The 25,722-nt window shown below is 45.3% G+C and overlaps 1 protein-coding gene and 1 long non-coding RNA gene across 7 annotated transcripts in view; one reads left to right on the top strand and one right to left on the bottom strand.

The window, feature by feature from the left end:
- LOC141094446 (uncharacterized) overlaps positions 1–2,784 on the top strand; it is a 64,910-nt gene extending 62,126 nt beyond the window's left edge. For all 3 annotated transcript variants that reach the window (XR_012233076.1, XR_012233075.1, XR_012233077.1), the window contains 2 exons: positions 798–931; positions 2,611–2,784. This is a non-coding gene — a long non-coding RNA (uncharacterized lncRNA). The remainder of the gene's footprint in view (positions 1–797; positions 932–2,610) is intronic.
- Positions 1–25,722, bottom strand: part of LRCH1 (leucine rich repeats and calponin homology domain containing 1) — a 323,294-nt gene that overhangs the window by 61,745 nt on the left and 235,827 nt on the right. For 2 of the 4 annotated variants that reach the window (XM_073580255.1, XM_073580254.1), the window contains 3 exons: positions 14,560–14,664; positions 2,650–2,759; positions 825–962 (listed from right to left, as the gene is read on the bottom strand). In XM_073580255.1, coding sequence (XP_073436356.1) covers positions 825–962; positions 2,650–2,759; positions 14,560–14,664 — 353 coding nt within the window. The remainder of the gene's footprint in view (positions 1–824; positions 963–2,649; positions 2,760–14,559; positions 14,665–25,722) is intronic. The other 2 variants (XM_073580257.1, XM_073580256.1) reach the window with 1 other exon arrangement.

Genomic DNA, 25,722 nt, shown 5'->3' on the forward strand with positions numbered 1-25,722 from the left:
TGTACCCTCGCCACTGCTGCAGCAGTGATTTTGCACGTGGATATATTTTTTTACTATTGGCTTTAGATTCATCCAAATACAGTTTGTTTGGCATCTAAGCCTAGGGTCACATTACATTTTTGCCACATGTCAGTAGCTCCATTGGGGCTTTCGTGTGAAGCCCAGAAAAACGGGATGTCAGCGTATCCACCACTGGACTATTAACTTTAGTAAAACAGAGTCACTTTGTGCTTTATCAGACCCCATTTTTGGTAGTTTACACCTCTAAGAGGACGGCACAAAAACGCAGTGAGATTATGATATTGAGGAACTATACTAAGGATATACTGATGAGTTCAGATATTCCTTTAATTTGTATCAATGTTTTTTTTTGTTTTTTAATTAAAGTAATTTTTATTGAAATTTTCAATACAAAAGGAAAAACAAAAAAGAAAACAACAACCCACAATAGAGGTACATACACCTCTAACCCCGCTCTCCCCTTCCCCCCAGTTTACAACCCCAATGCAAACAATATTTTAATGGTAAAATGAAACAGCTGATTACATATAGTGCCGCTCCCAAAATTGTTACAATAGTACAAAGGAAGATAACAACAACAGGTTAATATAAGTCTCAGTTAAAGAGCTACATATCTGAAGTCTCCTTATTGTAAGCCAAATCAAATTATCATGTAATAATCTCTGTCAGAGTGAAATCAGGATAGACCCAACCTGAACCTGGTCAGCTCTATCGACGCAAGACCAGAATGATCAATCCAACATGTATCAATGTTTGTTACTCTCTAACACATACAGAACGTGTAGGAACCGTACTGAACTTACAACAGCAGGAGACGGCACATGGATACTCCCCACTGACCGAGGACGAATTTGATTCACTAAATGGCAGAGGGCAACTCCATCCATCAAAGCGAATCCAAGGTCTTCAGGTAGACAAATTTTTAATCTTATTTCAATGTTCTGAAACACAAAAAAAGCCATTTTCACACTTTACAAATAGGAAATATACAGTGGCAAAGTAGTAATACAACTGATAACTATCATAATAAAGCTTGGCATTCTTTAAGAAAACTGTAAGGTGCACAACACCATATATATATATATATATATATATATATACACCCACTACATATATACAGTACCTACACACTCCTCAGTATTGATATTACAACACCACAAAGGAAAAGTCATGGGATTATGAAAACCACAGGATGGAAAGACATGTTAATGATACGTAAATGATGAAAAAATTGAATCAAAATTTTACAAACATTTTGATTTATTCAGTATGGATTATGAGCGCCACGTTCAGAAATAAAGGCACTTACACGCCTTGGCTGCTATCACCAAGGTTACTAATAGGTGTCTGAGAAATCTTCTGCCACGCTGAATGCATTTGGGCATGTACATCATCAAGATCCACTGCTGGCAGCTTCCTTTGCAATTGCCAATGAATGATGTCCCAGATATGCTTAATGGGAGAAAATTCCAGTGATGCTGCAGGTCATGGTAGCCTGTTTAGACCATGGAGACTGCTCACACCTGGTGTTGAAAAATGAATTCTGGGACATTTTGGAGTTTTGGCCACACCACTGGTTCTACCAATAAATCAATATAATGTCAAATTGTTTGTGTACCTGGAATGAAAACTAGAAGGGCCTGGCTACTGTACATTGCACCATCCCACAGAATAATTATGGTGTTGGCCATGAGGTCACCAAACCAATCTCTAGTTATCATTGTGTTCAACAAAAAAGAGGGGGACTTATCGCTAAGGAGGCTAAAGCTCCAGTCCAGCCTCCATTGCTGTCTTGCTCTACACTAGGATAGCCTTGCCGTGAGGTCAATGAAATAGCTGCAGCTGGACATCTGGTTCGCAGCTCAGTGTTGAGCAAACATCTTCTGATGGTTTGTTGGAAATCTTAGTCTTGGTATGTTACTTCCAATTTCACTTGCAGTTCAGGATAGATCAATTGTGGAAGCAGTGGTACAGCCATTTACTGAAAGTGTTCCATGTGATGTTTTTCGACACAACACCAGGTCGCATGTTGCTAACCTTACAGTGGGATGCCTGCATAGCAGCAATATGCTACAATGGTCTGCTGCGTCTCCAAACTTGTCTTAAATTGAGCACATCTAAGACAGCTAAAATATTACTGGTCCGCAAATGGATTTGCCAGCAGTAGATATTGATGATTTACCCAAGTTCATTCAGTGTGGCAGAACACTCCTCAGACAACCATTGATGACTTCATTGATGGCATGCCAAGATGTTTAAGTTCATGCATTTCTGGAACTCATAATCAATACTGAATAAATTAAGATGTTTCCATTTTGTCATCATTTGCATATCAATAACATGTCTATCCATCCTGTAATTTTCAGAATTCTAGAAAACTTTTCCATCCTGTGTTGCAACTTCAATGTTGAGGAGTGTGTATGTGGGAAGCCCACTTTAACCCATAGAATTTGCTACATTTTGGTAACAGATAATGTTATTTTTCATAGAATCCCTCCACCTCTACTTTGTCAAAATTAGGAAAAGGAGATGGTGTATCCTTCAACATTGGAAAAGTGTGTATAACTGAACTCTGCTATTTTATTTCAGTTATCGTATATGGAATGAAATGACAAATTAAACAATTACCTCCCGAAGACTTTCTACCAGTTCCTTTTCCTCTCTCATTTGTTCCATTTTTCTTCGTATTGTAAACTGGGGATCTATTGCTTCCAAGTTCCTCTGTGGTCTAATAAAAACTAGAATGTGATAAGAGAAAATGAACAGATGAGCATTTCCAAAGTGACTTCCATCAAGAATAGACTTACAGACTAACATCATGAGGAGAGCAGACCTATCATGGTGAGGAGCACAGACTCATCATGGTAAGCAGCACAGTATAGATTTATGATGCCTCCTGCATGCATATCTCATGGACCATTGTATCTAACATTATATAATTATGGCAAAAAAACCTACAAGCATTATGTAAGAACAAATGATAAAAGACTCATGCTTAGTCATGCTCGATAGGTATAAACGACAAAAAATGATCTGTAATCTAAACGATGTCACAAAGCAATAGGGTCCACAGGTCCGACTAGATGTGATTGCACCTTTGTACTAGTTGGAAGTATGTCTTATAATAAAAGGGGACATGTAGCTCAGAACAATATTATCTCATATTTTCCCAGGAAGTTGGTCATGATCAATCAGTTTATATATCTGGGGGTTCAATGATAAGTGGAACGTCTACGTGTTGCCTGCTGTGCCAGCCACAACAACTGAAAACCAGGATTCCCAAAGATTACCAAGCAGGAAATAAATAATAAAATGCCTTTATTAAATGAAAGTGGCAAAACTCCAAAAACTCCGACTTAGACACCTTCAAAATCTTGTAGAAAGCCTTCCCAGAAGAGTGGATGGCTACTATAGCTGTAATGGTGGGACTAACTCCACATCACTACCTATGGATTTATAATGAGATGTTATAAAAGCTCCTATAGGTGGAACGTTTAAGTCCCAATGGTTTGGCATTTTAAAGTGTAGTTAAGCTTTTTAACCACTTGGGGGAAGCAAAGGACATGTTTAGACTCTGGGATCAGCACATGACTATGGTCACTAAATCTATCATAGAAAAATATTTAGAATTGAGAGTCCTCAGTGGTTGATACCATCTTTTCAGTTAGCCATTAAAAGGTAACACATTGCAAGCTTTCGAGACTACTCAGGTCTCTTCATCAGGCAAAGACTAAAGCAACATCTGATGAGACCTGAGTAGTCTCGAAAGCTTGCAATGTGTTACCATCTTTTCAGTTAGAAATTAAAAGGTATCAACCACTGAGGACTCTCAATTTTGAATATTTTTCTATCTACTGGCTAACACGGTACAAAGATATACATCTTTCATGCATCTATCATAGTCATTAAGACTCTTCAGATGAGGGCCAAATTAAAGTTTTTATTGTTTTTATCCTTTGTGCTCTTTCTTTCAAATTCTCCATAAAACACTACTGTCTATGCTCTATTTTGTTCAAGATTCAAATTAATGTTTTAACCATTCGTGATACAGCTGTGGCAAAAATTATCAGAAGCACATTAAGTAGAATGAGGTGTACTCTGGTTGGAATTCAACTATCACTGGCATGGAATGGCTGTCAGACATGTAGAGAAGCTGATTTTTATAAAACTTTGCAGTGGTGTCTTAATTTTTGCCAGAGCTGTGTATAGGATATGATAGGAGCCTCTATCATTACATATGTGTTTATGGCCCCGCTTCATTAAGACTGGAGTCTCATGGGTCCGTTTTAAAAAGGGACACACAAGACTAAGGTGCGCTAAATTCTTTAAGAGCCACACGCCTCATCAGCTCATCAGCGACTTGCACCTCGCCAGAAATGTTACTCCAGTCATAAACTAGAGTAACATTTCTGGCTTAAGAAATACTGACACTTTTCATGAATTCGACTGGCGGGCGTGGCAAGGCCCTGTCCCAGGTCCTCACCTATTTTGGCAGAGTCTCTTGAAAATGGTGTGAAAACTCCAAAAGTTACAATACTTTGGTGCAACTCCATGTTGCACAACAATTTTACAGCTATTCAATGTGTTTACGACAGTGGATCCTGGGGACTAGAAACTGAGCGCAGTACCCTATTATTACACAGTATCGCATTAGTTAGTGATGTGATGATAGCGATCCTTCAACATTAATCTAGAGATAATTGCTGAATATCTCCATGGCAAATATACAACAATATGGAATCTGAGACCTAATGATGTAACCTGCTGTAGCCGACTCATTTTCTCAGTCTCCCACCTGTGCACTGTTTTCAGGGCTATTAACAATGTACCTTCTATCAATATGTAAAATCCTTACTTAAACAATGACTTCATCCTATATCTGGGTAAATATCGTTTCTCCTATCATGTGAACTTTACCTTTGTTTTCAAAGCGGCATGTGAAAAACAGGTAATTATGGTCATCTAACTAATAATAAACCTTTGGCGGGATGAGCCTGATAATAATGAAGCTATAAAGATTATGCCCTACTTATATATTGATGATCTATTCTTAGGATGTTTGGATGTACAGTACCCAGTCGCAGCCACTAGTGTAAAATCCCTTTAACATTATGTTATCGCCACAAAATACATAAAACAAAATTAAAATATAGTGGCAAGTACAGATATAATATTGAAAAGATGGTAAAAAATGCATTGCTTTAAAATGAACCCCGAACACATATATATATATATATATATATATATATATATATATATATATATATATATATATATATATATATGTATGTGTGCCTTGCGAAAGTATTCGACCCCCTGGAACTTTTCAACCTTTTCCCACATATCATGCTTCAAACATAAAGATACCAAATGTAAATTTTTGGTGGGGAATCAACAAGTGGAACACAATTGTGAAGTTGTACGAAATTTATTGGTTATTTTAAACTTTTGTGGAAATTCAAAAACTAAAAAGTGGAGCGTGCAATATTATTTGGCCCCTTTAACTTAATACTTTGTTGTGCCACCTTTTGCTGCGATTACAGCTACTAGTCGCTTGGGGTATGTCTCTATCAGTTTTGTACATCGAGAGACTGAAATTCTTGCCCATTCTTCCTTGGCAAACATCTCGAGCTCAGTGAGGTTTGGTGGAGATTGTTTGTGAACAGCAGTTTTCAGCTCTTTCCACAGATTCTCGATTGGATTCAGGTCTGGACTTTGACTTGGCCATTCTAACACATGGATACATTTATTTGTGAACCATTCCATTGTAGATTTTGCTTTATGTTTGGGATCATTGTCTTGTTGGAAGACAAATCTCCGTCCTAGTCTCAGGTATTTTGCAGACTCCAACAGGTTTTCTTCAATAATGGTCCTGTATTTGGCTCCATCCATCTTCCCATCAATTTTAACCATCTTCCCTGTCCCTGCTGAAGAAAAGCAGGCCCAAACCTTGATGCTGCCACCACCATGTTTGACAGTGGGGATGGTGTGTTCAGGGTGATGAGCTGTGTTGCCTTTACGCCAAACATATCGTTTGGCATTGGTGCCAAAAAGTTCGGTTTTGGTTTCATCTGACCAGAGCACCTTCTTCCACATGTTTGGTGTGTCTCCCAGGTGGCTTGTTGCAAACTTTAAAAGATACTTTTTATGGATATCTTTGAGAAATGGCTTTCTTTTTGACACTCTTCCATAAAGGCCAGATTTGTGTATTGTACGACTGATTGCTGTCCTATGGACAGACTGTTCCACCTCAGCTGTAGATCTCTACAGTTCATCCAGAGTGATTATGGGCCTTTTGGCTGCATCTCTGATCAGTTTTCTCCTTGTTTGAGATGAAAGTTTAGAAGAGGGATGGCCGGGTCTTGGTAGATTTGCAGTGGTATGATACTCCTTCCATTTCAATATGATCGCTTACACAGTGCTCCTTGGGATTTTTAAAGTTTTGGAAATCATTTGGTATCCAAATCCGGCTTTAAACTTCTCCACAACAGCATCTCGGACCTGCCTGTTGTGTTCCTTGGTCTTCATGATGCTCTCTGTGCTTCAGACAGAACCCTGAGACTATCACAAAGCAGGTGCATTTATACGGAGACTTGATTACACACAGGTGGATTATATTTATCATCATTAGTCATTTAGGACAACATTGGATCATTCAGAGATCCACAATGAACTTCTGGAGTGAGTTTGCTGCACTGAAAGTAAAGGGGATGAATAATATTGCACGCACCACTTTTGAGTTTTTGAATTTCCACAAAAATTTAAAATAGCCAATAAATTTCGTTCAACTTCACAATTGTGTCCCACTTGTTGATTCTTCACCAAAAATTTACATTTGGTATCTTTATGCTTGAAGCATGATATGTGGGAAAAGGTTGAAAAGTTCCAGGGGGCCGAATACTTTTGCAAGGCAGTGTGTGTGTGTGTGTATGTGTGTATATATTGTAGGGATTTGACTCGCTTAGGTGCAGCGGGAGACAAACATGAGGCACGTTCCTTTAAAATTTCACCAGGTTTATTACTCCATAAACCATAGACAGCATAACACTGAAATGTAACCTTCACTTCAGGCAAAGGAACAGAAATGTCCGTGGCTTCAGACTCGGACTGAGAGTCTCAGCACATGCTGGGAGCTGTAGTCCTCCCCATATACACTCTCTGTAGTGTCCCACCTGGACACATGGAAGTCTGTCCACACTCAGACAGACTCCCTCCACACTCTCTCACATGTGCCAAACACCTCAATTACATAGCCCTGTAACCACACCCACAGGTGATCACATGGCTATGACATCACTAAAGGTTGTATAGACACACACAGGCTTCCCTGACACAGTATAACAGAAAGATCAGCAGTACCTCTGCTGATCAATACACCCTGGAGCCTGCATCCCAAGGCCACCCACCTTGAGACCCATAATGGTCATTTAGGACCCTGCTCCTGTTACCACACTGACTGTGCCTGTACACCCGTCCTGGGACACCCACACAGCGCCACCTAGCTGACATAGTGGTAACTACACCACATACCTCCCCCCTCTGTTCAAACTTGTGGGGTTGAACACATGACATCACCCAGGGATCTTGAGACCTGGCACCCATGTCACCTTGCCCTACCAGTCGGGAGGACCATCTCCGTCTGTTTCGGTAGTCATACTGCATATTTACGTTAGGCCTCCCCTGCCCCCAGCGGTCAGTATCTCTGCCTTGGGCTTTGGCCTTCCCGTCAACGTCCATCAGTGTGACCAGACACTCTTTAGTCTCCACCTGTCTGCAGTGTGCTTCATCACGCGACCTTTCTCTCACTGGCTGGCTCTCCCAGTTCGCACGGTCATGAGTCCCACGTCCAGCTGGGCCAACTGGCTGGTCTGAGTCTGACCCTCTGTCGCTATGTCCACCACCGAGTCTCGTGCCTATGTTACTAAGATTAGAACGGCCACTTGCGGACTCTCGACGTTCTTGCCTTCGACTACCTGTCCTTTCATTCCTTGGAGGATCCCTTCGGGTCCTTACACCTTGGGTTGGAGGGGGACGCCACCTGACGTTCTCTATCTGCTCATTCATCTGCAGTCGATCCTGTCTTAGCTGCTCAATCTCCTTCAGGTACGCTACCCGATATTCCAGGAGCATGCGAAGCTTCCCAATGCTTTCCACCGAACCAACCACAATGACAGGAACCATGTCATCTTCAATAACGACTTGGATTTCACCAGCAGGTGGGATCCTCACTCTCTTCACACAGGATCGATTCACCATCTCCTGCATCACCTTTCCAAGTCTGCCAACGACTTTCCCCACCAGATTTCTGGGCACCGGAATTAAGTCTTCCACAAAGCCCAGCCGACTTTGTGCTTCCCTTGCAAGCTCCAGACGTCGAGCGGCTTTCCAATTACGCTTCACGAGCATCTGTTTCGTGCGGAGACATTGTAGGTGCATCTCCTTCAGGACAGCCACCCTTCTCTCTGTGTCTTCCGTTTCTGCCAGTATCACCAACTGGTCTGTTTCTGGTGCCCAGCTCACACTATAGGCCTTTACTGCCTTTTTAAAGGTCTCATGCACACCTTCGCTGGCACACGCTTCTCGCACGTCTTCGGGTACCTCCATCACACACTTGAAGGTCATGGACTTGCTCTCATCCTGGACAGATGGCTCTGGGTTCCCCACGGACACTTCCCTCAAGGTATCTGCCAAGACCGGGTGACTGTCTTGTGCAGCTCTTGGCTCACCATCTTCCTGAGATTTACAGTCTTCAGGACCCTTTTCCAAGATGGGCTTTGGCAGTTCTGCCTTGCTATCAGTCGGGCAAGGCCGCTGTACGTCTTCGCCCCTCCACTTCTCCTGCAGAAGACCTTTTACTACTCCACTGAGTTCTTGCAGAACTTTATCTTTCTCCTCTGCCAGGTAGCGACGCTCATCCTCTCTCCTGAGAATCTCCTGTTGATGCTTCTCTTGGGCCTCTCTGAGCACCTCCATATCTTCCAACAGGGTCTTGTTCATGGTTTTACACGCTGACAGGTGACCTCTGAGCTCAAGAGACTTCCTTCTCCAGCTCATCCACTCTGTGCTCAGCTGCTTGCCTTAGGACTCTTTCCCGTTCGACATGTTCTGTTACAGTCTCCTTTATCAGCTGTATCTCACGATCTTGTTCTCTTTTGTCCATCACGTGTCACACCACTACCTCTTTAATTATATCGTTAAAGGGTACCACTGGGTCAGTCACCCCAGTCGAGTGAACCCTCCAGTTACCGTCCAGCACCAATGTGTCTAGTCCAGTAGTCTCATCTCCCAGCCCACCATCTGTCTTATCACGAGACGTCAGGTCTGTCAGTTGGGCAGATGTACTTCTTCCTCTGGTCAGTTCTACCTCTGACCTGTCCATGTCAGGAGCCGTCACTGTCTCAGTGTCTGCTTGTCCCACAGTCGAAGCATCTCCATCGTCAGACCAAACGTCATCAAACAAAAGAAAGTCCCGGCCCCTCTCCCAGGCATAGACTAAGTCCCGTGGTATTCCTCTACCTTGGCACTCACCACCTTTGGTCCCCTCAAACACTACTGTGTCTACTGCGTAGTTCACCGTGACCCCGTGTTTACAGCGAACCCTGACGTTTTTCTCGGTCAGAGAGAAAACGAGAGGCGTTCCTGTCAGAGTCACCTGACTCTCTGAGTCCAGCCGACCAAAGGCTCCTTCCCGGTGCAGCATCACTGTACACATCTGTGGCCCATCATTACTACCTGGAAAGGATATTCCACATTCTGAAAAAGACCTGCACATACACTGCGGTACTCCAGACATACCTACTGAGTCACCCAGTGCTGTCACTTCTTCACACTTGGCCACTTTCTGGACCACCACCCCACTTTGGGTTGCCACTCCAATTTGGGTCACCGCCCCCTTTTGTGACTCCACCCCTTTTTGGGTTACCACTCCAATTTGTGTCACCGCCCCCTTTTGGGACTCCACCCCTTTTTTTGTTACCACTCCCTTTTGGGTCACCACCCCCTTTTGGGATTTCCCCATGTCCGTTCTGCAGAACTTCTTATGCCACAGTTCACACAGTACAGTTTGTCTTTTAACGATACCACACAAGTCTTTGTTGGCACCACCACAGCTCCTGCTGTCACTGATCACTGGCACCTCCGGCTGCTGTTCACACACACACAGCGGCTGGTGTCACTGCAGCTCCTGCTGCGCCATCTTCGTCGACCCACCGATCCACCAGAAGCCGCTTGTCCCCTTCTTAACCCCGCCGGGTTACCGGAAACCGCTTGTCACCCTCAAAGATAAAAACCACAAAAGCGCGCCCATAGGGCCTTACCAGTGCAGGTATAATGGGTTATGAAGCAATGATACAGGGTACTCACCCTCAATAGTTGTGTAAAGCCACAACTACTGTATCCGCTTAGTCACATGCAATAAAGCTGCAGCAGGATGGTGTAGACAGACAGCGTCTGCTACCAATGCTCCCAGGGCAGATCCCAAAAAAGGAAAAACACCAGGACCCTGTGCTGCGAGACCTTCGTGACCCCACTGAGCCACAGCAAGCACCTTCAGGTTTTGCAGAGGAAAAGAAAAAAAAAACAAAAACACATGCAGTCTCTCATGTCCTGTCCGTGTGCTGTTCAGGACGTACCGTCTCCGCCTGAGACCGTCCAACACACAGGCGCACACCGGGATGCTATTCAGGGAGCAGCCCTCCTCCCAGGGTTTCCCAACACACCGGTCTCACCAGGTCCAGGGGCTCAGCGAGTGCTCTTCAGGACATCCGTCTCCACCTGAGACTGCCCAACACACGCCTCACCAGGTCCAAGGTCATAGCACGTGCCTCAGGGCTCCTCCCAACACTGACCCTCCAGGACCTTGCTCACTGACCCCTCCAGGGACACAGTCTCTCACTGACCCTGGTCAGTGCAACACAGACTCCTGTCTGTTACCTGTGTCGGCCACACAGGTTCTCGGATGCCTCTTCTCCTCAGAGGTATCCCACAAATATTAACACAGTCACTTTCTCTGACCTCGGTCAGTATTACTCACGGTTGTCAGACAGTCTGCTCTCCTGGCTCAGAATCGCCAGCACTGCCACACGTGCTTCTGGGAGTCGCTGCCCGCATTCTCCACCAATTGTAGGGATTTGACTCGCTTAGGTGCAGCGGGAGACAAACATGAGGCACGTTCCTTTAAAATTTCACCAGGTTTATTACTCCATAAACCATAGACAGCATAACACTGAAATGTAACCTTCACTTCAGGCAAAGGAACAGAAATGTCCGTGGCTTCAGACTCGGACTGAGAGTCTCAGCACATGCTGGGAGCTGTAGTCCTCCCCATATACACTCTCTGTAGTGTCCCACCTGGACACATGGAAGTCTGTCCACACTCAGACAGACTCCCTCCACACTCTCTCACATGTGCCAAACACCTCAATTACATAGCCCTGTAACCACACCCACAGGTGATCACATGGCTATGACATCACTAAAGGTTGTATAGACACACACAGGCTTCCCTGACACAGTGTAACAGAAAGATCAGCAATACCTCTGCTGATCAATACACCCTGGAGCCTGCATCCCAAGGCCACCCACCTTGAGACCCATAATGGTCATTTAGGACCCTGCTCCTGTTACCACACTGAATGTGCCTGTACACCCGTCCTGGGACACCCACACAGCGCCCCCTAGCTGACATAGTGGTAACTACACCACAATATATATATATATATATATATATATATATATATATATATATATATATACTGACAAAAGAAAGGGTAACAATGTTTTAAAATTTGCTTTCACGCTCGAAGCGGAGTGGATGATGAGATACGGAGCATTAGACTACCATCATTTTATAGACAATCTTCTTGGCTATCTCATACAAAAATTTATCTTGCAACTATTTAGCATGCTATTAGTTATGCAGATCCTTGTCAGGTCATTGTATTGTTATTGTTTTGTTCCTGGTGGTGGAAACATCTTTTTCTTCCTGTTTACTACAAATTACAACCTGTTCTCACATTCCCTAATCGCGCTCAGGGTGTTATTGGGTTAATTCACAAGCGAAAGGTCATTGGTTTGAATTGAGGAAAAGCTATTAAGATTTCCCAAGAAAAGAGAAACAGAATCATCCAGCTCATCGATAGTGGTCTCTCGACCAAGAAAATTGCCAAACTGCATCAGGTGAGTGCCATGACATTTGGAAGAATACCAAGTGAAGTTTGTCCATCCATTCAGAAGTCAAGAGGTGGAATTCCAGGCAAAACATTGGAGTCAACAAGACAGCCCATCACAAGGTCTATCAGTTCTGGCGCAACAAATACGGCAGTGGCTCATATGTTTCATAATACTGAGATCACAGACGTCCATGCAAGCACTGTGTGAGGAACGTTACAGAAGTCTGGAATGGTGGCACGAAAAAAGGTGAAGAAGCCTCAACTTCAAAATCATCATAACAAGTGTCGGCTCAAGTTCAAAAAACAGTACAGTCGACAGTAGAAGACTGTAAACGGGTGATTTGGAGCAATGACACGAAAGTCAAGGATTCAGGCAGTGTTGAAAGCCAACGGTGGATTTACAAAATACTGACACAATAATAAAAATTTTGATTTTTTTTTTTTTTTTTTTAGGAGCAAAACAGGAACAATGCAGTGACATGACAAGAATCTGCATAACTAATCATATGCAAAATAGTTGCAAGTCAAATTTATGTATGAGATATCCAAGGAGCCAATAGCCATAAAGGTTCACTGGCTATTAATATCAGCTCACAGTTGTTTGATTAGCCTTTACTGGCTATTTTACAGGGGGACCCCAGAAAAAAATTGACATAGGATCCCACTATAAAATCTATCTAGCAAAGACTAGGCAGAGAGCTGCGGGCTGATAGTAATAGGCTAGGAAGGGGCCATGGATATTGGCCCTTCCCAGACTAAAAACATCAGCTTTTAGCAGCCCCAGAAACGGCGCATCTATAAGATGTGCCAAATCTGGCGCTTTGCCTCGCTCTTCCCACTTGCTCTGTTGCGGTGGCAAGTGAGGTTCATATTTATGGGGTTGATGTCACTTTTGTACTGTCAAGTGACATCAAGCCCACAGGTTAGTAATGGAGAGGCGTCTATAAGACACCTATCCATTAGTAACCCCACAGTGATATTGCATAAAAACAGACACACCCATAATAAAGTCCTTTATTTGAAATAAATGCACCGGTTTATTTAATGAATGTTAATTAAATCATACTCACCAAATGCCTAATCCACCAAAGCTATTGTCTCCTGCAACAAAAATAAAATAATAAACGACAATAGTCCTCACTTGTCCGCAGAGAAGATAATCCATAATGTCCCACGACGATCGTGATCACTTTGAGAGCAGTCACTGATGTGATCCTGAGTGTCACATGGCGATATGACGTGTAGAACAGTCTCATCAGGAAATGTGACCGCTCTACCCAGCTGACAGCGATATACTGACAGGAGGTAATCGCTCCCGCAGTGTATCAATGAGCTGCGGTGAGAGAGTTCACCGGTGTTCATCAGCTGATCAGCTCCGGTGATCTCCCTTATGGCACCACTGCTGCATGAGAAAGTTCTCAAGCAGCGGTGCCGTAAGGGAGAGCATTTATTATTTTACATTTTTTCTAATAAACGAGGGCATCGGAGATTTGGTGTTAGTTGAGTATAATGGGTTTTTATTTGAACATGTATGTAATTTTTTGTTTTGTTTTTTTTTTTTTTAACTGTGAGCACAGTTAAAAAAAAATTTCTTTCTAGTGCACTATATGGTAAAATCAATGATGTCATTCAAAAGCACAACTCGTCCCGCTAAAAACAAGCCCTCATTTGGCAGAAAAATAAAAAAAAGTTATGACTCTTGGAATAAGGGGAGGAAAAAACGAAAAAAAACAAACACGAAAAATGGCCATGGCGTGAAGGGGTTAAGCTGAGCATTCATCGCTTTCTGCGAATGAATATGCTAGCTCCACAATTTTCAGAACTCCTATACAAGAGAATGAACAGAGCCATGTCCCACATCTATCAGAGATACATGGCATCTGGGAGATATTCCATTAATGACCAAAATGGGAATATCACCTTCAATAAAACTATGATGGGAGAGGAAAAGGAGAAATCACATCAAATCAAAGAATTGGTCAATCCGCAAGATCCTTATACCACATGGCTCTATTCCCAGTGCTGATGAAGGCGTACTACTACTTTATGCAACGGTATACCTAATAAGAGTTAATACATAGTATCTGAAGGAAAATAAAATGTATAATGTGATGTGTATAATTATATACTCTGCCTCATGATATTAGGTTACATTTAAAGTATGGTGACGTGTACACATATTAATCAAACAGCTATGTCATTTGGGAAAATCATAAAAACATAAATAATGAAGATAAGTTGTGACGTATTAACATGACAAGGAGATATGGATCTATCCCATGGACAGAGAGGATTACAGTGTAACACGTTCCTTCCCTTCAACATGCAGTTGACGTTTCACATGTAACAGCACCTTCTCGCCACCTACCATTGTCAATGTCTCCTGATGACATGTCCAAGTTATAACAACTGTCCATATTTTGTGCCTGTGTAAGTTTGTTGAAGGAGATAGGAGGAAGAGTGAGGGACGGGTCTGTAGGAAGGGGTGTCAGAGGAGGTCCGTATAAAGCAAAAGAGGACCAAAATAAATCACCGGTACAGTAACAGCATCTTAGAGCACTGAGCAAAACATATTGTCAGCCTGCAAAGCATAAATCTGGATGAATGACTGAACATGCAAAACTAATGAGCAATGCAATTGTAATTATTATTCAGCTGCAGTGAAAATACAGAAACTGGACTTAGGCTGGGGCTACATGGTGGCTTTGGCCACGACAGTGCGGTGCAACCAATTTGATCGCATAATGAATGGGATTTGCTATGAGTCGCTAAAAGTCTAGCAGATTTGGATTTCTTGTGATAGGCGTGTTGTGGTGGTGGCAATTTGCTGGGATCCCATTACACGGAGATGTATCACCAGCATTGAGACATGTGCGGCCAAAGTTGTTATGTAGCCCCAGACTAATCAGAGATATAAATCATGCTTACACTAAAACCTTTATAAATACGTGACCGCACTGCAGACTTATATTTCTTACATTTTAGGGACAGAAGAACTGAATTAATGTCCATAACTGACACAAACGACAGCAGAGGGACCTCATTGATTAGTTTTTTAGAACAGAAAAAAGTTCTGAATGACGCACTTGATCTTCAGTTCGCTAAAAATCAACAAGCAGCAGAACCAAAACAGACCCCATAAAAATCATGGGGTTCCTCTGCTTCTATTTGCATCATTTATGCACTGGATCCATTTTAGACATTAATTCTGTTCGTCCGTTCCTAGAAAGGGAACAGAAAACAGAATGTGCAAACGCGGTGTGAACAAAGCCTAAATCTTTCATAGCTAATAAACAGCTAGGATTTCCTTCATGCATCCAACCGATCAGACAAGAATCTGCGCATAGATAGGTAATCCAGGATAAGGCAGTCTAAGAGACTATGGAAGATGCCGATTATAGGGCCATCCTTTGCACCAATGTTTGGATTGTAAATTAGCTATGTAAGTGCACTGTTGGGCATATCACGCCTTTGGAGTTTATACTTTTCCCTGCCGGGGTGCCCACGCTTCTTGATTGACAGTGGAGAGCAAAAGTGACGTAACACAGCAGAGCCGCTTTCTCCGCTATCAATCAAGAAGCACAGATGGTGGTGGCAAGAAGGGAAGAGGAGCATAGGCAATGATATGCCTACCAGTGCACTTAACGTGGCATGTAAAAGTTTGGACACCTGTGGTCAGAATTACTGTTATTTTGAAAAGTTAAGCAAGTTGAAGATTAACTGATCTACTGATGTCTATAAGGCCTAAAGTTAAAGATGACACATTTCATTTGTATTTTAGGCAAAAAAAAGTATTGTCATTTTTCACATTTTAAAAATTACAAAAAGGAAAATGGGTGGATGAAAAAGTTTGGTCACCCTGCATGGTTAGTACCTAGCAGCTCCCAGTTTTGAAAGTATCACAGCTTGTAAACGCTTTTTGTACCCAGTCAAGAGTCTTTCAATTCTTGTTTGAGGAATTTTTATCCATTCTTCCTAGGAAAATTCTTCCAGTTCTGTGAGATTCCTGGGTCGTCTTGCATGCACTGTGCAGCCAGAGATTTACAATGATGTTCAGATCAGGGGACTCTGAAGGTCATTGTAAAACCTTCAGCTTGCGCCTTATGAGATAGTCTATTGTGGATCTTAACGTGTGTTTAGGATCATCATCCATTTGTAGAAGCTATCCTATTTTCAGCTTTTGCTTTTTTACAGATGGTGTTACAGGTGCTTCTCACAAAATTAGAATATCATCAAAAAGTTAATTTATTTCAGTTCTTCAATACAAAAAGTGAAACTCGGATATTAGTCATTACAAACAGAGTGATCTATTTCAAGTATTTATTTCTGTTAATGTTGATGATTATGGCTTACAGCCAATGAAAACCCAAAAGTCATTATCCAGTAAATTAGAATACTTTATAACACCAGCTTGAAACATGGATTTTTGTGAGTACTCACCGTAAAATCCTTTTCTCCAAGACGCTCATTGGGGGACACAGATACTGTGGTGTATGCTTCTGCTGTTAGGAGGCTGACACTAAGTGAAAAAAAGAGGTTCGCTCCTCCTCCGCAGTATACATCCTCGCCCCTATTGCGGGCAGAAATCAGTTTGGTGCCAAAGCAGTAGGAAGACAACAAATCAGCCTTAATACAGGTACAACATGTCAAAAAACACCACCCTTATCTCAAATTAGTAAATGCACATAAATTTTAACAAAACAAGAGCCAACTGGCTATTAGGGTGGGTGCTGTGTCCCCCAATGAGCGTCTCGGAGAAAAGGATTTTACGGTGAGTACTCACAAAAATCCATGTTTCTCCTTCGCCTCATTGGGGGACACAGATACTGTGGGACGTCCGAAAGCAGTCCCTGGGTGGGAGATTGACTCACCGATCCAAGCTACATGCATCTTTTTGTTTAAAGCTGCGCCACCGCTGCTTGGAGAATCCTTCTACCCAGGCTCGCATCCGCCGAGGCCTGAGTATGACTATTACAATGTCTGGCAAAAGTGTGCAGGCTGGACCATGTTGCTGCTTTGCAGGCCTGTTCTGTCGAAGCCTGGTGCAGAAGCACCCAAGAGGCGCCCACTGCCCAAGTAGAGTGCGCTCTGATCCCTGCTGGAATCGGCGTGCCTCTAATGCGGTAGCACTCCTAAAAAGTCGAACAAAAAAAAAATCTGGCTATGGTCGATTTTGAGGCAGCGAGTCCCTTTCTGCGCCCTTCGGGGAGCACGAGCAGCGTGTTCGTCTGACGAAAGGGAGCTGTCCTCGATCCGTACCCCTGGAGGGCTCTTACCAGGTCTATTGTGTGACGAGCCTCTTCCACACGGTGCACCGGTGCTGGACAAAATGAAGGCAAAACAACATCTTCATTAATGTGAAAAGAGGACACGATCTTGGGCAGAAAAGGAGGGGTTGGTCTGAGCACCCCTTATCCTTATGGAAAGTGAGGAATGGAGGTCGGCCGGATAGTGCCGTCAGCTCTGAAAAGCCACCTGACAAAAGTGATGGCCACTAGGAACGCCACTTTCCAGGAAAGGAACCTCAAAGAAACCTTCTGAAGTGGTCCAAAAAGGAGCTTCCTGCAGAACCTTTAGAACCAGGTCAAGGTCCCAGGCATCCATAGGCACCTTATAGGGAGGTACCAAGTGGGAGAGACCCTGGATGAAAGTCTTTACCTGTAACCTGGTAGCCATTCCGCACTGGACCAGGACGGAAAAAGCCGATATTTGTCTCCTGAGGGAACTTGGGCCAGGCCCAAGTCTAGGCCCGACTGGAGAAAAACCAAGATGTTGGGGATCGAGAATCTCAGCAGAAAAACACCGCGTCCTCGACGCCAAGCGAAGAACAATTCGTGCTGAGGTCGACTTCCGGGCGCTAACTATTGTAGCGACCACCTTGCTCCCAAACCCTGCCTGGGTTAGAATCCAAGATTAACTGGCCATGCCGTCAAACACAGGGCCACTGAGCTCAAGTGGCAAATCGACCCTTGAGAAAGTAGCTCTGGGCGCTCTGGCAGTCGCTAAGGAACGTCGGCGAGCAGGTGCATTAGATCTGCGTACCACGCTCAATAGGACCAGTCTGGGGCCAGACGAATCACCGGAACCCCTTCCCTCTTGATTCTTTTCATGACTCTCGGCAGTAGCGACAGCGGGGGAAATAGATATGGGCGGCGACACTGGTTCCATGACAGAACCAACGCGTCCACCGATTGCCTGCGGATCCCTGGCCCGAGCGACGCATGTGGGCACCTTGGCATTCACTCTGGAAGCCAACAAATCCACATCTGGTGTTCCCCGCAGTTAAAAAATCTGCTGGAAGACTTCGGGACGTAGAGATCACTCTCCGGACACAAGACCCTGAGAAAGTCTGCCGCCCAATTTTCCACGCCCGGGATGTGAGCTGCCGAGATCACAGAGTGACCCACTGAAGAACATGCCCCACCCCGCGCATGGGTGCTCTACTGCGGATGCACCCTTGATGATCTATATAAACCACCGCAGTGGCTTTGTCCGATTGAATCCGGACAAGGCGGCCTGCTAGAAAGTGATGAAACTGTTGCCGAGCCAGCCAAATTGCCCGTATCTCCACTAGCTTGGTCGGGAGGAGAGCCTCCTGCGGGGACCACCGCCCCTGGGCCGTGTGGTGGCGAAAACCCTGCTCCCCAGTTGAGGAGACTGGCTTTGGTTGTTATCACCAACCAATGGTCTGGGCAAAAAGGGCTTCCCCTGGGACAGAGAGGGTCTGGTTATCCACCATTCGAGCGACTCCCTGATTTGACAGGATCGCCGGCCCCGCTGAACGAACGTGAACGGAATTCTTGTCCCAGGCTGACAAGAGGGCGTGCTGCAGGGGGCGAAGATGGAACTGGCGAACAGTAATGCTTCTATTTCCGCCACCATCTCCCTTAGAATCCTCATCCCGAACCAGATGGAAAGAGGGACTGGTTGGCGAAGTGTCCTGACTCCCTCCGAAAAGTAAGCGCCTCTTCCTGAGGAGAATTACCAGCCCTCGGCAAGTGTCGAGGATCCTTCCTAAGAAGAAAAAACCTCTGAGCTGGCACAAGAGATGACTACCTCGCGCTGACCAACCACCCTAAATGGCCAAGAGTATCCAGCGTGATGTTGACATTTTCCTCGCATGCCCGTATTGAAGGGCCCTTAACTAAGAGGTCGTCCAAGTAAGGCAAAAATGACTATGCCTCAAGAATGTAGCATGGAAATGACAACTGTCATAACCATTGTGAACACTCTGGGAGCCGTGGCTAGTCCGAAGGGTAGTGCTATGAACTGAAAATGTCGACTATTGATGTTGACGCGCAGAAACCTCTAATGAGCAGGAAAAATGGGCTCGCCACCTGATGAATGCACTCATGCTCAGCCTAGAATGGCCAGTGGCAATGTGCAGATATGCGTTCTGGATATCTATTGAGGCCAAGTATTCTCTCCGCTCCATGGCCGATATGACTGACCAGAGAGACTCCATCCGGAAATGTCTGATGCTGACGAACCTGTTCAGAAGCTTCAGGTCCAAGACAGGTCTGACAGACCCATTCCCTTTTTGTGAACCACAAACAGCTTGGAATCAAAACCCTGAGCTCTTTTGTGTTCTGGCATGGAAACAATGACTCCGTTGTGCAGGAGCGATTCGATGGCTCCTAATAGAGCACCTGCCTAGGTATCCACCCTGGGAAGACGAGAAAAGGAAAAACCGTCTTGGAGGGCATCTGACAAATTCTATTTTGTAAACCTGAGGCCACCAACTCCTTTACCCAAATGTTGCGTGCAACACCAAACCAGACGTGGCGGAATCAGAGTGGACGGCCGCCCACCTTGCCGATGTCGTCTGGCAAACGCCTCGAGTCATTTAGCTGACTATCTTTGGGATCTGGATCCCCTTGATCTGGGCTGCTGAGTTCGCATTCCCCCCAATGGGTTGGATCTATATGAGATCTGCCGCTCCCTATCCTGGTTGGGGCGGCCTGAAGCGGCGGAATTGGCCGCTGTGGTCCACCCGGGGTTGCGAAAAGATCGAAAACGTGCCTGAAAAGGGTGCGAAAAAGGCGGTTTGACCCTTTGTTGAGGGAGAAAAAACACTCTTTCCTCCTGCGAAGTCAGAGATCAGCTTATCCAACTTCTCTCCAATAAATGGCCTCACTGATCATAAGGCAGCGAAGTCAAGGACTTCTTGAAAGCAGAATCGGCCCGCCATCCATAGAGCTCTTCTGATAGAAATTGCGCCAGCGGCAGCAAGTGCCGAGCAATTAGCCGCATGCAAGGACGCATTGATTACATAGTCCCAGGTCCATCGCCATCTGCCTCGCGATCTCCGATACCTCGGCAGGTAGCTCTCGCTTCTGCGTGACCCTGTTTAACGATTCTGACCATGAAATCATGGCCTTGGCTGCCCAAGTTGCTGCGAACGAGGGAGAGAGCGCTGATCCTGACACCTCACTTACTGAGCATGAAACTCTTTATGAGGCGATCCGTGGAATCCTTAATAGAGGAACCACTAGAAGCGAAACAACAGGGTTTTAGTGGCTAGATGCGACACCGTAGGAACCACCATCGGAGATTTCATCCATTTCTTACGGATGTCCGGCAAATGGATACCTTACTTCGAGCGCCTTTTGACCCGAGAAACCCCCGTCTGGTTGTTCCCTGAGTCGCTGCACTATGTCCTCAAACTCCGGATAAGAGGAACCAATTCCGTGTGGCCGCTTCACTCGCTTAAACGACACCTTATGGCCTAAAAGCCGCGGTGGAACCATCCTCAATCCTCAAGGTCTGACCGAAGGCTTCTATGAGCCTGTCCACTATCTCACATGACCCCGGAGCATCCAGGTCAAGGTGTCTGTCTGAGTCGACCTGAGGTCTGCTCGCTATCAACCACAGGTGACTGGAAGCGAGAAGCAGGACTTACGGATTCCACAGCACCGAATGGACTGGGCGACACCGCGAGGATTCCTTCCACCGGGTCTGCCTGAAGTACGAGCGGCCCCTGCAGGCCGATGGCTCTAGTGAGGTGGAGGTCCCTTCCAAGGCCGACTAGCCACTGTCCCTTCCCCTATCTGGGGCCTGACGGAACTCGATTGCCCTCGTACTGTGACAGAGATAGGGCCCACTCCGGGGGGCTTGCACATTGGTCGCGTCGCAGGGGAGGGCTCCTGGGCGCGATCGGGCTCACAGGCTTTGCATAATTTTTGGCTCTGGCATGTGGCAAAAAAAATTAACCCCTCCAGAAATGCATGCAGCATAAGGGAATGCGATTTACCCTTTCCAATCATATTGCAGCCAGGCCTAAATCATATGAGGGTTGAAGGGAAGGGAGGAGGGGAAAAAAAAAGCCACCTTTAATTGTAGCGAGCCTCCAAGATCGGAGTCACACTTACCACGTGCTCCTGTCGCTGCCTCTGCGCTGCCTCGCGCTCCTGTCCTCCGGGTAGGGCGGGCCATTCCTCTCCCGGCCATGAAGCCGGGGGCTCAATTTGTTCGGCGTCCGCCCTAGCCAGGGGGCGGTGCCGGGAATGACGTCTCGCCGGAGGCGGGACTTCCGCCCGCAGCCTAGTCATGGCCAAAATAGCGGACTAAAATTTGCCTGCACGCCCGCCGCGGGAGGGGAGAAGGGTGGGCCTGCAGGCAGAAGGAGGGAGGAGAGGGAAGGAGGATTGCCCTACACTTCCTAAGATGCCTGGAGCTTCCCGGAATGCCGCAGGCCCTCCCCAGCCCTTCATACCTGACTCCGGCTCTAACCTGTTGCCACCAGGTAGAGGGGATGGGGTTAGTTTCTGGACGGTGCAGGTACCCTAACTCCATCTAACCCCTTCAGGGGGTGAGGAGAGGGACCATCCGCCGCCTTGCAGCACCGCCATCTAGCGTTGGTGGAGCAGTGGGGGCCGCACAGACTAGTCTTGTGCCTCTGTGCAAGCCCATGGTTTCAATACCTAGGGGTGGACAGGGCTAAGTCCGGCATCGTGTCCCACGTCGCCGAAGAGGATATGTGGAGGGACACTCGCACGTGCTCGCCCGTTGTTGGTTTGGGGAAATCGGACCCTTTCAATAGGATCCGTTGCCCCTGTCTCTTCTTCATAAAATAACAAACAAAAATAGACGTCTGGGGAAAAAACCCAGATATGTCCCTCGGTGCGGGAAAGGATACGTGGAGACGATACTCAACACGTGCTCGCCCGTTGTTGGTTTGGTGAGATCGGACCCTTTCAATAGGATCCGTCGCCCCTGTCTTATCTTCATGGAAAAAAAGAGAAGGAAAAAAAAAAAAGTTTGGAGAAAACAAGACACGTGTGCCTCCAAAGACACTAAGCAAAAAACTGATTTCCGCCCGCAATAGGGGTGAGGGTGTATACTGCGGAGGAGGAGCTAACCTCTTTTTTTCACTTAGTGTCAGCCTAACGGCAGAAGCATACACCACAGTATCTGTGTCCCCCAATGAGGCGAAGGAGAAAAATGATTTTAAAATCCGAAATGTTGGCCTACTGAAATGTATGTTCAGTAAATGCACTCAATACTTGGTCAGGGCTCCTTTTGCATCAATTACTGCATCAGTGCAGCGTGGCATGGAGGCGATCAGCCTGTGGTACTGCTGAGGGGTTATGGAAGCCCAGGTTGCTTTAATAGCCACCTTCATCTTGTCTGCATTGTTGGGTCTGGTGTCTCTCCTCTTCCTTTTGACAATACCCCATAGATTCTCTATGGGGTTAAGGTCAGGCGAGTTTGCTGGCGAATCAAGCACAGTGATACTGTTGTTTTTAAATCAGGTATAAGCTGGGAAGCATGAAGTGCTCTAAAATTTCCTGGTAGACAGTTGTGCTGACTTTGGTCTTGATAAAACACAGTGGACCTACACCAGCAGATGACATGGCTCCCCAAACCATCACTGATTGGGGAAACTTTATACTAGACCTCAAGCAGCTTGGATTGTGTGCCTCTCCACTCTTCCTCCAGACGCTGGGACCTTGATTTCCAAATTAAATGCAAAATTTACTTTTCTTGAGGAGTGTGTCAATGACTGCCTTCTGGACATTTGTCAAGTCAGCAGTCTTCCACATGATTGTGGAGCCTACTGAAACAGACTATGGGGCCTTTTTAAATGCTTAGGAAGGTGCTTTTTTTAACTTTTCTAATTTACTGCGATAATTACTTTTGGGTTTTCATTGGCTGTAAGCCATAATCCTCAACATTAACAGAAATAAACACTTGAAATAGATCACTTTGTTTGTAATGACTCTATTTAATATATGAGTTTCACATTTTCTGTCGACGAACTGAAATAAATTAACTTTTTGATGATCTCATTTTGTGAGAAGCACCTGTATGTTTGCATCAAGAATTTGTTGAAATGTCATTGAATCCATTCTTCCTTCTACCATAAAATGTTCCCTGTTCCATTGGCTGCAACACAACCCCAAAGCATGATTGATCCACCCCCATGTTGAATGGTTGGCAAAATGGTCTTTTCCTAAAATTCTGTGCTGAAATCGCATCTCCCGAGATCTTGATGCCGAGATCTCCGTCTGCGCATGCGCCGCCCCCCGGCGGCCATTTCACTGGAGTCCACCTCACAGGAGGAAACCATGGAACTGCCGGGGGGCTCCGGCCTTTCACAAAATGTTGGTAGAGGCGCCCACCCCGCAGCGGCGGACATCCTGGGCAGCAGCAACGGACGCGGACAACCTGGGTAGCAGCAGTGGACATCCCAGGCAGCAGCGGCGGGAGCGGACACCCCCTCATCCCAGCCTGCAGCAGCGGTATCGGTAAGTGGTTACCGGAATATCCGCTTTGTAAGACTTATCCCCATTCCCCCCCCCTCAACATTTTGGGGGAAAAAAGTGCGTCTTACAAAGCGAAAAATACATATATATTATACACAGTCAGCCACCAATTGTGCAAGTTCTCCCACTTATAAAGAGGAGAGAGGCCTCATAGGTAGACCACAACTATGAGAGTGAAAATGAGAAAACAAATCCAGAAAATCACCTTGTCTGATTTGGCAAGATTTATTTTGCAAATTATGGTGGAAAATAAGTATTTGGCCATTAACAAAAGTGCATCTCAATATTTTGTTATATATCCTTTGTTGGCAATGACAGAGGTCAAACATTTTCTGTAAGTCTTCAAGGTTGGCTCACACTGTCGGAAGTATGTTGGCCCATTCCTCCATGCAGATCTCCTCTAGAACAGTGATGTTTTGGGCCTGTCGCTGGGCAACACGGACTTTCAAATCCCTCCAAAGGTTTTCTATGAGGTTGAAATCTGGAGATTGTGCTCAAAAGTTTACATACAGTGGGGAAAAAAAGTATTTAGTCAGTCAGCAATAGTGCAAGTTCCACCACTTAAAAAGATGAGAGGCGTCTGTAATTTACATCATAGGTAGACCTCAACTATGGGAGACAAACTGAGAAAAAAAAATCCAGAAAATCACATTCTGTTTTTTTTTTCATTTTATTTGCATATTATGGTGGAAAATAAGTATTTGGTCAGAAACAAAATTTCATCTCAATACTTTGTGATATATCCTTTGTTGGCAATGACAGAGGTCAAACGTTTTCTGTAAGTCTTCACAAGGTTGCCACACACTGTTGTTGGTATGTTGGCCCATTCCTCCATGCAGATCTCCTCTAGAGCAGTGATATTTTTGGCTTTTCGCTTGGCAACACGGACATTCAACTCCCTCCAAAGGTTTTCTATAGGGTTGAGATCTGGAGACTGGCTAGGCCACTCCAGGACCTTGAAATGTTTCTTACGAAGCCACTCCTTCGTTGCCCTGGCGGTGTGCTTTGGATCATTGTCATGTTGAAAGACCCAGCCACGTTTCATCTTCAATGCCCTTGCTGATGGAAGGAGGTTTGCACTCAAAATCTCACGATACATGGCCCCATTCATTCTTTCATTTACCCGGATCAGTCGTCCTGGCCCCTTTGCAGAGAAACAGCCCCAAAGCATGATGTTTCCACCACCATGCTTTACAGTAGGTATGGTGTTTGATGGATGCAACTCAGTATTCTTTTTCCTCCAAACACGACAAGTTGTGTTTCTACCAAACAGTTCCAGTTTGGTTTCATCAGACCATAGGACATTCTCCCAAAACTCCTCTGGATCATCCAAATGCTCTCTAGCAAACTTCAGACGGGCCCGGACATGTACAGGCTTAAGCAGTGGGACACGTCTGGCACTGCAGGATCTGAGTCCATGGTGGCGTAGTGTGTTACTTATGGTAGGCCTTGTTACATTGGTCCAAGCTCTCTGCAGTTCATTCACTAGGTCCCCCCGCGTGGTTCTGGGATTTTTGCTCACCGTTCTTGTGATCATTCTGACCCCACGGGGTGGGATTTTGCGTGGAGCACCAGATCGAGGGAGATTATCAGTGGTCTTGTATGTCTTCCATTTTCTAATTATTGCTCCCACAGTTGATTTCTTCACTCCAAGCTGGTTGGCGATTGCAGATTCAGTCTTCCCAGCCTGGTGCAGGGCTACAATTTTGTTTCTGGTGTCCTTTGACAGCTCTTTGGTCTTCACCATAGTGGAGTTTGGAGTC

The sequence above is a fragment of the Dendrobates tinctorius genome, unplaced genomic scaffold (assembly GCF_039654945.1).
Source record: "Dendrobates tinctorius isolate UK_male_01 unplaced genomic scaffold, ASM3965494v1 ptg000064l, whole genome shotgun sequence".
NCBI classification, from domain to species: domain Eukaryota; kingdom Metazoa; phylum Chordata; class Amphibia; order Anura; family Dendrobatidae; genus Dendrobates; species Dendrobates tinctorius.